General features: G+C 41.0%; 1 protein-coding gene across 1 annotated transcript in view; it reads right to left on the bottom strand.

Annotated features, from left to right (window-relative positions):
* Positions 1-4617: 4617 nt before the first annotated feature.
* Positions 4618-13409, bottom strand: part of LOC104163239 (aftiphilin-like) — an 11665-nt gene continuing 2873 nt past the window's right edge. Inside the window, exons 2-3 of the mRNA XM_009702168.1 lie at positions 11786-11909; positions 4618-5844 (exon numbers count right to left, since the gene is read on the bottom strand). Coding sequence (XP_009700470.1) covers positions 5700-5844; positions 11786-11909 — 269 coding nt within the window. The 3' untranslated portion in view covers positions 4618-5699. The remainder of the gene's footprint in view (positions 5845-11785; positions 11910-13409) is intronic.

The following is a 13409-nucleotide window of genomic DNA, read 5'->3' as shown; positions in this document are numbered from 1 at the left end:
AGCAGAGGTGTAGCAGGGCAGCAGCAAATGCCACCCGGGGCACACAGGCAGCGAGGACACAGGTGGAAGGCCAGCAGAGCACCGTAGGGCATATAGCCTGAGGGGTCAGCTTTGTTTTGATGCCTCAGTTCAGTTTATTGCACACATGGGTACGTATCTTAAACACACAAAACTATGCCAAAAAGATCATTAGGCATGTGGAAAACCATGCCAGAATGAACATTAAGTCTGCTTAGGCAAACATTTAAAAATATCTATGATACCTTAATTTGACTGTCCTTTGAATTAGTCTTTAGTTACAGAGTCTTCCACAGGGCCACAGTGTCTTTTAGTTCAGTGAGAAGTATTTCTTTGCCACTTCACATTCTAGAAATAGTCTCAAGCCTTATTTAAGGCACACAATCCAATTCCTGCATGGAGTACAGTATTAGGAACCTCTGCAGATATATGCCTAATGTTAGGTGAGTATGGTCCTGAAAAAACTCACTGGATCTGCAGCGGAAGATCCAGAGCCCCTAAACTAGGAACATACTTTTCTTCGGTGACCATACAGTGAATTCAGATGTAAGACAGTGAGCATTCCCCTATACCTTTGAGATGTGTGCGACACCGGTATCAGCTGAGTCCTTCTCAGATACCACTGACAAACTACAAAGAGGAGCATGACATTTCAGACAGAGCTGATCTTTGCAACCCTGCTGTAACGCAGGGATAACGACGTACATTACAGGTTTAAGAACAGGTTGACAAGATGAAGACAAGAGCTCCAGCAGTTTTGGGTGTTTAGCACATGCACCTGACCCCTGGTGTCGCAGAGCTCTGACTATATCAAACAAGCAAAGCTCCTAACTGCTTAAGCTACATCCCGGAGAAATTAGCATTTCTGCACATCCCAATCAGGCAACTCATGCTGGGCACCAAGTGACAGAAACGCACAAGTGACCACAAAAAAGCCGGCATGGTCAGCTGCTTCAAGCCAGGGGAGCATCTCACTCCACTGTACCTTCTCCGTAGTTTCCACACAAGGCCATCCTTTCTCTTTAGCTATACGAAGCAGGGGCCCTGCAGAGAAGAGCTTCACTGCACTGCGCTGATTCAGAGAATAAATCTGCGCAGGGCACGAGGCAAGGATCGGGTGAAGACAGGATGATATGTAAGTAACGACTGTCACATTGCAGATGCATGACTGGACTGAAGTTGCAGTTTCAAATCACAGCGGTGGAGCTTAGCTTTTGAAGATTTGATTTTATGCCTACACTCTGGATTTATAATCTATCTCCTTATTTAAAAATAATTTTAAAAAAAGGTCTTCTAACATCTGGACTTGTATCAATGCTAAAACAGGCACCAGCAGCTGCATTTAAACCCCTTACGTCTGCAGTCCAACTCTCTACCAAAAATAACCGATAGCAATAGCGGGCTGTTGTGACGCATGCAACTTACACTCACCCGATGGGTTTGACACATTTTCTCTGCAGTAGAGTAACACAGAGGCTTGGGTGTCTGAGGGTCAGTTCCAGATTTTGGCAAAGAGCAGCCAGCAGGCACAGTGTGTGCGCCTGTAATCCATCCCAGGCTTTCTCTCCTCTCCAAATGCCCCTGCTCCTCATGCTTGTATCCTACTTTCTCCACCACCTGCTCTTCCTATAGCTATCCCAGCTGCCTACACTCCGAGTCCTGCCTCACATTATCTCCCCTACTCAGGGCTTCTCCTGAGCTCTTGCTTTGTATTTTCTTCCAGCTCCTCCTCATCTTGTTTTTAGCTCTGTGAATCTGAACGTGTTGTTTCTCCCCATCTCCTTTCATGTTCCAGGTTCAGCTAAGGGAGCAGAGCAGGCTGCTTGCTGCCTTTAGTGGCTGTGCGCTTCAACAGAGGCCAGATCATGCAAAACTTCGTTGCTTTTGTAGCAGACACTCCTAGCAGGTGCTATGCAATTATTAGATGCCATATGCTTTTATAAATTACGTTCAAGTGTATTTTGCAAGTATCCTGTATTTTCAGGCTGCTCCGAAATCTAAAAAATAATTATGCAGAGGTGCAGAACTGGCAAAAAAGAGTTGCACTGAGATGTAAGCGGTTGGGCTAAGACTGATCCATCTTACATGCACTGAGCGAAGTCTCCCTTGCATCCTATAAAGACAACAAGATATTTATCCCAACAACAAAACTTTCGACATGCCGATTTCATTACCAGGTAAAATTCTGTACAACAATCCAATGTGATGAAGGCTTAACTTCAGTACACGCTAATTGCATTTGAGGGCATCTATGTACATTATTGGTAAGCTTTATTTTTGGCATCTCAGAATGAATCTGTCAAGCTAACTATATCCTGAGAAGGTCTTAACATTTCAAGTGCTGTGGGAAGTACAGCACTGCTAACACCTGCAGCAGGTGGTAGCGTTCCCGATAAGTCGGCGCTGAACCACTGAGCATCAGAGCGCAGTCTGTTAGATAACACAAGCAGAGTCCAGCTCCTCTTAGCAGCCATTCGGGGGCCTGCAGCTCGCTTCACAGTCGGAGTTTTGGACTTTGCTTCGTGGCCATATTCCAACTGAGGCAATTGCATCTGAACCAAGTGTCCTCTGCTGCTTCTGTTGGATGGGCACAGAAGTGCCTCACTATTAAATGACACTGGTTCTCGAGTGAAGCTGATACACATTGACATGTCTGATGACAATGCATAGCAATGTGGATGTGCAGAAAGTGTCAATTATCATCCTGCCCGTAAACCTACCGGCAAGATTAAACTAGATAAGGCATGCTGTGTCAATGGGAACGGCACGGAAGAACAACCCTGATGCAGCCAGATCTGCTACACAAAACTTTCTGCCTAAGAACAAAGCTGCCTGTACAAGACAGGAGGAGAGAGGTAGAGGACCCTGTCTGTCCATCCCACAGTCAACAAGAAAGAAGGGGGCTTAAGCCAGAAGACAAAAAGCAATGCTACATTTTAAGGCAAGCTGCACCCACCTCAAAAGGCTGAATGTAGATGGAAGATTTATGACTTTCAGAGACGTGAAGGTCTGTGGGATGCAATTTTTTTTTTTGGCAGAAAGAACATAAAACCCCCATAAACACACTCTAGGTAGTACCAGGTTTCACAAAGTTTCAGATTGGTCCATCAGTCACAATAGAAATCTCTTTTTTTCTTCCCCCTCCCCCAGCTACGGCAGGCCACCAGTACTGCACTTGGAGACTGGAAGACAAATGGGCAGCTGCCTCTAGAGGCAATTGTGAGGAGACTAAAGATCCACTTGCAGCTGGCACTTCCACCCCCACCTCTCCTTAATACTTCAGTCCACTTGCTGCCAGACAAGGATCATGAGTCAGCTCCTAAACATATTCTCCTTGAAACAATAGCTATAGCTCTCTGCCGCAGCTATACCACTGCTCTGGCTCCAAGGGACACGCCACAGTTACGAAAACAAAAGGATTGATTTTAACCTACGGCAGGCCAACACCAGCACTGAATGATATAATAAGGACGCGCTAAAGAAAACTATGCTAAACTGGTGAGATTAGCAAAGCTAATTTTGACATGTAACAGGCATGAAGTCAGTACCGTAATGAAAATCTGCAGAAGCAGCAAACAGAAGTGTTTTGGGGGCTACATGGTAAAGCAGATGGCTTTTACATAAACCTTTTCAGCTACAACAGGGTGCAGTTTGATACCACAGCATTGTATGCTGTGGTACTAATTAGAGGGCAAAGGAGCCTTTACAAATTAACTTTATCACAACCGTCGGAGCTGCTCTCTCGACTGCGAGTAGCCACCACTCACTGAAACTCCTGCGTTCACAAAGGTGGAACTCCAGTGCTCATCTCTCGGGGACATTTCAAGAAGGAAAAAGCTGCCTTTTGCAAGGACAACATTTCAGCTTACCAGCTAACGCCATCAAACGCAGGCTTCAACTTCTCTGACCCAAGTGCTATCAGACGATAAAGAATTCAAAGCAGAGGTAAGAAAATGCATTGGAGATTTCTCAGAACTAGCTGTTAAGTGATGAACTGTGGTGACTACTGAGCACTTGAAAAGAGCTGTTCATGTAGGAAAAGTTAGACATGGGAGGGTCTATGCCCACGCAAAGCACCCTCAAGAAATACCAGCACCCAGAGCATGCTTTACCTGCAGACCGTCCTCTGATATCCTCTGAAGAGATGTTGCTGAAAAGAGCTGCAGTGCAAGCTAACATGTTAGGAAACTTCAGCGAATGCTACATTTACATTTTTATTTCTAGCTAAGAAACAGGCAAAACCAGTTGTCCTTTCTCACCTCACCATAATCTGTGTTTCTTACAGCCAAGTATTGCCAATTACTTTGAAGAAGTCTCTAACCCAAAATACCGACATGTCTTGAGCCACACCACCCTGCAAGCCAGAAGGCAAACTGGAGACAGAAATAAAAGACTACATCACAACATGTTCAAAGAGACAGGACAATTAGAGAAAAGTCTGCTTCCCCTTCTGCCGGACCCCCATAGGTGTGCTTTGTGGGACTGCCCAACACAAATTAGAAGGTTCTACTGTTAATGCAGTGCATCAATTTTACCATCAACAGAAACTTGAACCATGTATACATTCTGTATAAGAAGATAGCAGACTATATACATATGTATCTTTTAAATTATTTTATTTTGTGTAAGCTAAAAGGAAATTTACACACTTAAATCTCAAAAGACCTTGGGCATGCACATTGACCTTTTTAGAGGTTCTTCTACATAGCTCTCTTTTTTCCATAGGAATTTCCCCAGACATTTACAACCCATAGTTTTTTACTGTATATACAGCCTAAAACCATAGCAATCTATGATTATGTCATTTTACACTGTGCAAAATCAAACAGGAATAGTGGTACAATAGAACATAAAAATTTTTAACAGGTAAATTTCATTGTAAGACATTCATATTGTTTTGGTCCTTCTTTCCCAAATCAAACTGATTAAAAGCAGACAACCTTCTAATGACCAAAAAAATCAAGTGTTTAGACAGTGATCCATAACTGGAACAAGAAGTTACTGACAGCATATCTTTCAAAAGGCTATATAGTGACAGAGCCACACTACTGAAGTTTAAGAACATAAAAATTGATCAGCCAACCAATCAAACAGGGGGAGGGGATGGGGGAGAAGAAAAGGAAAAAAACACATCTTAAGCTTGTTAAAACACAAAAGAAATTATTGGGTTCTAAAGAAACAACAATAACTGAAACCCGCAAAGGGACAATGTAACCTTCCGGTTTTTTCCCAGCAATAAGTGTTTTAATATATGCAGGAAAGAAAAAGATGCTCAATGCAATCTGAAGACCTTTCAGGGGGACTTCACAGATTGTGAAGATTGAAGTTTTCATTATGTGTTTCCGGGATTTTTTTTTTTAAATTTTTTTTTAAACTTTTAAAGTTTTGTAAGAAGGACAACACCAGTGTATTTCACAAAGACATAAATGTATACACCCCAGCACAACAAAAAGAATAGATCTTCAAAAAGATTTACCCCCAATTATTTACATTTTTCTCTAATATAAATTTAGGACTCCAGTATGTAAATAAATATACATAACTATGTATACCTTTCTAGTGCTGCTTACCAACAAATCATCTGAACTTTTTTTTTTTTTAATTAAAGCAAGATTGCTTTTTACGACCCACAGAGGGAAGAAAAAAAAAAAATCAATAGAAAACGTCCAATTCACATCACTTTAGTCTACCTTTTCTTGGCAGCTTGTTGAAGGTGTTAATGTGGCTGGGAACATCAACACCTTGGCATGCATGAAAGTTAAGTCAGGAAGGCTAGAAATCACCTTGGCAGCCTCTTCACTAAGATGTTCTTCCTTTTTAGGCTTCCTGTTGAGAAGAAAAGAACAAAGTGCATTAATCCAGTACCTGATATACCTTGGAACACTGAAAGAATCACTGACTGAAGCAATGTTCTGTCAGTTTGCCTCCCATTGACAGGCACTTCTGTAAGCTACTTGAAGGTAGTCTAATGTTATAATACCTACCTGCCTACCAACAAAATGTTAACACAGAAAGTCAGCAAAATGTTCCTGTATATAGTTGTAATAAAGAAAAAAGATTTCCTATTCAGATGCTAATTTTTGTGTTGCCTTTTTTTTTTCCCAGAGCAGGTTCCAGTATGAAGAAACTCACTTGAGACAATCATGCCCATATACTAGGGGTAAGACAATAGAAGCATTAGCCCTAAACTACCTAAATCCAGTATAATCTTTCAAAATAAAGTGGAAAAATCTTGAAAGGACATGAAGATGTTCCTAACTTACTTCTTAATACTTTTAAAATAAAAAGGTACTTATGCTGTGTTTCTAACACGACCATTCTCAGATTATACATCATACTGCTCTACATCGTGATCTAAAACCCCCTTTTTTTTTCCCCCAGGCCTCATCAGCAGCAAAAGGTGGCTCACAACTTGTAGCTACTTGCTTTGAAGTGCAGTAGTATGTATAGCCATAATGATACATACAGCAGTTTGGGAATCATCGGTGTTTACTTTGCCTTTTGCATTATTCACAAGAATTACTGAGTGCAAATGAATAAAGAGGTCTGAATCCCATGTTGCTTGCTTCTCACTATTATGCAAAACCCTCACATTTCCTAAGTAAAAGGAAGCCTGGCTCAGACTGCTACAGAAGACCCCCCTCCCTCCCCAAACAACCATATTTTACAGACATCTGGCTTATCTTTGAAGAACACTGCATATTACTAGAAATATTCAGTTTTCCATCAAACATTATTCCAGTTCCCAAAAAGGCACCTGCACACCCTGTAACAACATTAGAAATTCTAGCTAAGTAAGCTCCCTCATCTTTGGGGCAAAAAACTGAGACAAAAGCCTTGAACCAAATAAACTGCCTTTCCCTAGAACGCTGCAGAAGTTTCCTTTCCATATTTTGTCTTAGCTATAAACTTTAAACTGAGCCGATGAGAGGGCAATGACCACTCCAATCACAAAGTAGTGTGTACTTGTATTTTCTTTTGTCAGCACCCATCAGGATTGTTTCCTGAGTTGATCAGAGATCAGGGGAAAGCAAGGCGCTATGCATTTGCTTCAGCAGCAGTCTCAGAATTTCTTAGCTAGGAGAATTATACAAAAAGAAAAAAAAAAAAAGCTGGAGTCAAACTCATCCTTGACATCACTGATCATTGTGTTGACACTGAACTATCACTTTTGTTTGCTACTTGAAATCTCCACTTGATGAAAGATCTCTAGATGAGGCAGCCTAGATAGTAAATCTGACTTTCCTTCACTAGAACAGCAGTATTTTCTTTTCTCTGCTGCAGTGGAATTTCATGAGCCACTGACTAGGCAGATGACCAAATTCTGGAGGATAAACAAAGCTGTGTGCTGGATTTACTGAAGGAAGAAGCAGAGAGCCAATATGTGCCTCCTCTAACAACTTCACAGTCAGCTCTGTCTGCACTGGAAGGACTATCTCTGAGCTGTTGAAATGTGGTTCTCACCCACCACCGTGTTATCAGTATCTGGTGCCACTATTAGTAATCACTTACCACAAGCCTCTTAAAGGTACAAACTCCTGGTGATCAAGGATTTACAGCTAACAAAGGAGTGTTTGACAGAGGAAGCCAAACGAAGAGGGCTGACTTGGAGATCCGCATTAAAAGGAGTTCTTGTAATTGTTAATCAGGCACCGAGATGGAGCTCTCGCACTCCCTGCTATTTATATGCCTCTTCCTCCTCTGCCTGACCGTCGCACGCTAAGAAATGGCACTGCTGGGTCTCAGAGGCAGCGCTGCATTTTATTCGGTGGTCATACGCAGGACCTTTATCACATCACAGGACAATGCTATTGCTCTTGCTGTACTAGCTGGTCTCTGCAACATCACTGCAGAACACGCACACCAGGGAGCAGAGTCAGATGTGAATCGCACCCAATTACTGAATGCTCCCCTCCTGGCTGGAGGCCCTTTGCAATAATTTATCTACTTTATGTGTTCTGTAAAAAGTATCTAAAAAGAAGGACAAGCTAACACACTAACACAGCAAACATTACTTAACTATGACCAAGTTACAGCTAGAGATACAATCACTTGGTGATGAGGCTCAAAGCCTTTGTTTAAATCACCTCAGTGCAGAGAGGGATGAGATGGCCTAAATTCTCCATTCCTCAATGGAGAGGGACAGGTTGCTATGGAAGACAATGGTACTGGACACTGCAAGTACCATTTCTAGGTAAGAGTCAACACCTTTGGCAGCAAATATCACCAGGGCAACCCTAAAGAATCACTCACTGACTCTAAATTTAAAAGACAAAGTAGCATTATCACTGCAGACTGTTTTTACCCTTAAAACTTACCAAACTGCCTAGTAACTGCGGTGTCTTTTGACAAGAGGCAAGAGAAACAGCCATGTCAGGTGCATTCATTTCAGTCACCACTTTTGCTGCTGACGTTCCCATTGTCAAGAGCCTCTTTTGCTAAACCCTGGTCAGGAGCGGCAGGGTGATGGGGTGTGTTGCAGAGCTTCTGCTCATGCACTCCTAACTTCTACATACCATGGCTTACAGAATGGACATCTAAGTGAGTGGATTGTCAGCAGCAACTGTACTACTTCTGTCTGCTCTCGAACCAGAACTTTTGATTACCTCACCACGAAAGGACCCAGCCTTGGCTCAAAACAAGGTCTCTGCCTCATTCAGATCTTAAAACTAACATCTACAGAACACTTTGCCCCCATCCATCTCTTCTCTTGCACTAGGTTACATTTCCTCCCGAGACAGAGGACAGAAGGGATGCCTTTACCCAAGCAACTGCACCAGTCCCTCTACCTGTTGGCATGAAGTTTCCTTTTCAAAGGCACGTTAACACTAAGCTGTAAGAAATTAGCCAGACTAACGGGCAGGAAAGTTGTTGGAAGAAAATTTAGCAAGAAATAGGGAATGTTTTGTCAATGTGTCACTCACACCTCACTGTTCTGTTTTGCATTCCAACCCCTTCCTGCAACGTTCCAAGTCTTTCAGGACTTCAGTCATGTCTCATCTTCGCAAAGGGTTTTGTGGATAGCACCAGCAAGGCCAAGCTCTAATAGCAACAATGAGTTGACTAGAGAAATGCACTTTAAAAAAATAAAAATAAAAAAAAAAAAATATCACTCTGTGATTAAGAGTTAGCCTGCTCCATCCAACACTGCCCCAAGGAGTATTTCCGGTTTAAGTGAGGGTTTCGGCCAGTTCTTGGAAAGGTACCAGTGCTCTGCTTTCCTTCAAAAAGACAGCAGATAAACTTTTGATCTCTGCCAATCCTACGGAACCGGGCAAGGCTGCAGAGTCTCTGTGGAATGCTGTACGGGATCCCTGACCTTCAATGGTTACTCCTCTCATCAAGGTTTCAGGCTCAAACTGAGGAGGAACTTTCCCCTCCTATCCCAACACTTTCCTTTTGAGAAACTGACTTTCCAGCTTCAAGAGATGGGTCTGCAAGCAAAATACGGGGCTATTTCAGACAAAGACGACTCTTCACATGGCTTCCTACAGCTGAACAATGGCATTTTCACTCTAAATTTTACCCTAAAGATCCTCAATTCAGACAAGTTACAGACATAGGAGAGCCTTAGCACAACTGAAGTTGCCAAAGTGACGTTAAGCCACTGGCCCCATCTTCCCCTGATCAGTTATCATGAATGGCTAAGAGTCCATACTTCCAGGCTGGCGCATGAATGTCATCCTCGTTCAGCTGGCTGTACCCAGCCACTCCTATTTTAAAGTCTCCAGTTCATTAAGAAAGAATAAAAAAATTTCAAAAGAAAAAACAGTTTTATTACAAAAAGCTAACATACTGCAAAATATTTGGCATACTGCCGAGATGAGACCTTCTTATTTCTCTGAAGGTTTCTAGCTTGAAAAACAGAAAACCAGACTGCTTTACTTGTTGAGAGCATGAAATCAAAAAAGAAAACACACCTGAAATTTTTTAAATTCACAGTTGACAAAAACATAGAAAATATATGCAACACTGAAAGCAGCTGCTTTAAAACAGCTAATCCTTGTGCGTGTCTGAAGTTAGCCACCAAATCTGAGGTCCCCAGCCTGATATATTGCTACAGCACAGATCTAGAACCTCTTTCTATCAGTAAGCAATGCTCTCCAGAGCGGGGGAAGAACTTTGAGATCTGGATAAAGAGCTTCAACAGTGCAAGTAAGAGCTTTCAAGTGCACTGTGGAAGCACTGGAAAAAACCCAAACCCTTCATATCAAAAAAACAACACAGGGAAATGAAGGTCAACATTCATTTATACAAAGCAGACTTTCCTGTTCCTTCGCAAAGAAAAAGCAAGCTAAGACATCTTAAAGCAAGCAAGCAGGCACAAATCTGAGTGGAAACAGAATAATTAACAAAGATACATTTGGAGTTTGTATGTCCTGCTATGAATTTGTGGTTACTTTTAATTAGACTTAGAATATATTACAAGATTATTTCAGCTGTAACTATGTTTTCTAATTAGTGAAAGTCAAACTTTCCCACTAGTGTACCTTCAGAAAGAGCATATGCACTCCATGGATAGAAAAACAGGCAATCCAAAAGCCGAGAAACAAAAATCAGCATTGAAGTGTGGAGTTCCCTCTACTGGTCCTCCCTTGAAATTCCATGGCTTGTTGATCTTTTTTATTCAGTGTTCACTTTGAACATTTTCACTGCAGGAAAACTAGCAAGATAGTTTTCTCAATGAAAGAACACGTTTTAAAAGAGCTCTTGAAAATTATAGTTTCAGTCATTTTAAGAGAGCCAGCTATCTCCCACCATTACAAATAACTACAATTGCCACAAGTCTTCAACCATGCCTCCTCTCCAAGTGCTATGCTGCACAGAAACGCATCTAGCTCGAGTGTCGAATAAAACCTAAAGCTCACTTACGAGTGAGGATACGTTACTATCTACTAGTTGCAAAGCAAATAATATTTGTTGCATGTTGAGGCATGCACTTCCTCAACAACAGAAATGTTCTACTTGGTGAGAATCACTCAGCAATTCTTTTAATGCGCAGAGACATTAATTACATGTTAAGACAGTCCAGGATCCTGCTACTAAGATACACATTCAGAAAATAAACCCAAAGAATACAAGCTTATAAATGGAGAGACTATCCTGTACTCATTCAACAGGCTAGACTTCAAGGAAGACATTTGACACCTAAAGCCTTTCTATAGGTTCTATATACAAAAAAAGTACAGAAGAATTTCACGAGATCCATGAAGCTGAAAGGACCCTAAACCAACTATACGTTCGTTCCTTAACTTGCAGCAGCAAAATGAATCTGATATTTGGTCAATGAAGTTTTGACAGGTCCTAGAAATATATGAGAATGGACAAATACTGTCGTAATTATTAGTCAGTTTTATCATTTTACTTGTGGAATATTCTGTATCTATAAAATACACAGAAGACTGAGGAGAGTCGTCTGTCAAAGTCCTAGGTCGCTGAACTGTGTGGTGGAGTCTACCCTTCCATTCTTAGGAATCAGCTCTGTTATTCAGAAAGTAGCTTGCTCCAGTTCCACCTTTGGCACGAGCTTTTCAACTTATGTCCTGGTGATCTTTTTCTTCCAGCTCAAACTGTTTCCCATTTTATTTTAGCATTCCATGATAATTTGAAATATGAACTACAGTACTATGAATTTCATATTTAATCATTAAATTTAAGCCTTCTGATCATTCAAGAACTTCCAACCTAAAACAGCACATACATTCACTCCTCACACTTCAAGCCACCCTTAGAAAAAGAAGAAAAAAGCGCAACAAAGAGTATTTACCTTGTGGACGTGCTTGCCTTCTCCACTGTGGACATGAGTCTTGCAAACGCATCAGTCACTCTGCTGCTTGCATTGGAAGTTTCCAGTTTTGAGGTTGTCAATTCGTACAACTCGGGATCCACACCTTATAGTACAAAATGATAATCAGTGATGATTGGAGGCAAGTATAACCACAATTAGCCACAGACCAACTTGCTAGAGACTGTTTTCTGTAAACATCTGAATCATTTATAATTTCAAGATACATGAAAAGAACATGACAGAACAGGTCTGCGTTTCTGAAACGCCGTCTGCTCTCCCCACCCTCTTTCAGTAGCTTTTATAGTTGTACTACAAAACACACACACATTGGATCAAGTCTGGCATACAAGGTCTCAGTCTAAGAGTAAACAAAACAAATTTGATTTACCTTTTAGAGTGAAACACCTGTAAAAATGTCAGCTGTGTTGAAATGGATTGTTTCAATTACTTCAACTCAATTGTTTGTATTAAAAGAATGCTGCATGTTAACAGGGACCAACTCTTTAAGGAGAGATTACACCCAGCACTAGCATGCATTAGAGTGCATTTAGTATCTTGCTTTTCACAAGAGGCTGTGTTAATTTTTTTTTTTTCAGTGAGGAAAAGCAGCTTTTGTGATACATACAAGCAGAACACCATTAAAAAAGTTACAAACCAACATGTATAATGCTAATAAAACTTTTAATCTATGCTCCCTTTTCACCTTGCAAGTATTTATAAAGCATCAAATACTGGATGTTTCAGCCTTCATTTCCTAGTTTCAGATATCTTAAGTCAGATGCTGAATTTTGACATCACATACATAGTGAGTGGATTTCAAATTTTATCAGCAAAGGTCCTTCTGAAAACAATGCAAAAAATGGAAACCTGCATCTAAAAAAATACATATGTATGGGTGAAATTCTACCAAAGTCTTTAGGAATTAGAGAATTATCAAAATAAATCAAGAGGAAAGACTGCTACAACACATTTTGTTGCTCAGAAGCATTTTAAATGGATGACATTCCTCTAGTTACAGTTTCAGCTATTTTATGCTTCATGGGTTTAAACAAAGTGTGCATATGCACCATCCACAGTTTTAAGTATTTTTCAAAAACACTGTAAAATTTTTCTACAGAAGCCTCGTATTTTATAGACACCTGCATTCTAAACAAGTGTAACAACAGTGCCAGCTGGTTTGGATAACACAGAAGCATTTCATACTACTGCAGAACAAATATGGCAAATACTTGGACACGATGGTCCCACGTAGCTACCCAATATAAAACCAGCCTTTATAAACTGATGGGCTGATGATTTCACCCAGTTTACTTGCCTGGATCAAGACATTTTTAGAAGTACTCCTGAAATACTGAAAGATGACTAAATAAAAAAAATGCCTGTGCCTAATGTCCTGCCTTCTCCACCCAGTAATTACAGTACGATGTGCACAACCAGATGAGGTTAATAATCCTCATCCCTGCTTTGCACAAACTCCCCAAGCAGTGTCTTGACCATTCGTCATTTCTGCACAAGTTAAGTACTTTTTCATTGTTAGGAAACTAAGCTGACCAAAGAGCAAAATTAAGAAAAATCATCTGGTTAAGCTGCAGGACATGGGGGG

The sequence above is a fragment of the Cariama cristata genome, unplaced genomic scaffold, assembly GCF_000690535.1.
Source record: "Cariama cristata isolate BGI_N322 unplaced genomic scaffold, ASM69053v1 scaffold24686, whole genome shotgun sequence".
Classification (NCBI taxonomy): domain Eukaryota; kingdom Metazoa; phylum Chordata; class Aves; order Cariamiformes; family Cariamidae; genus Cariama; species Cariama cristata.
This window is presented reverse-complemented; position numbering and strand designations above follow the sequence as displayed.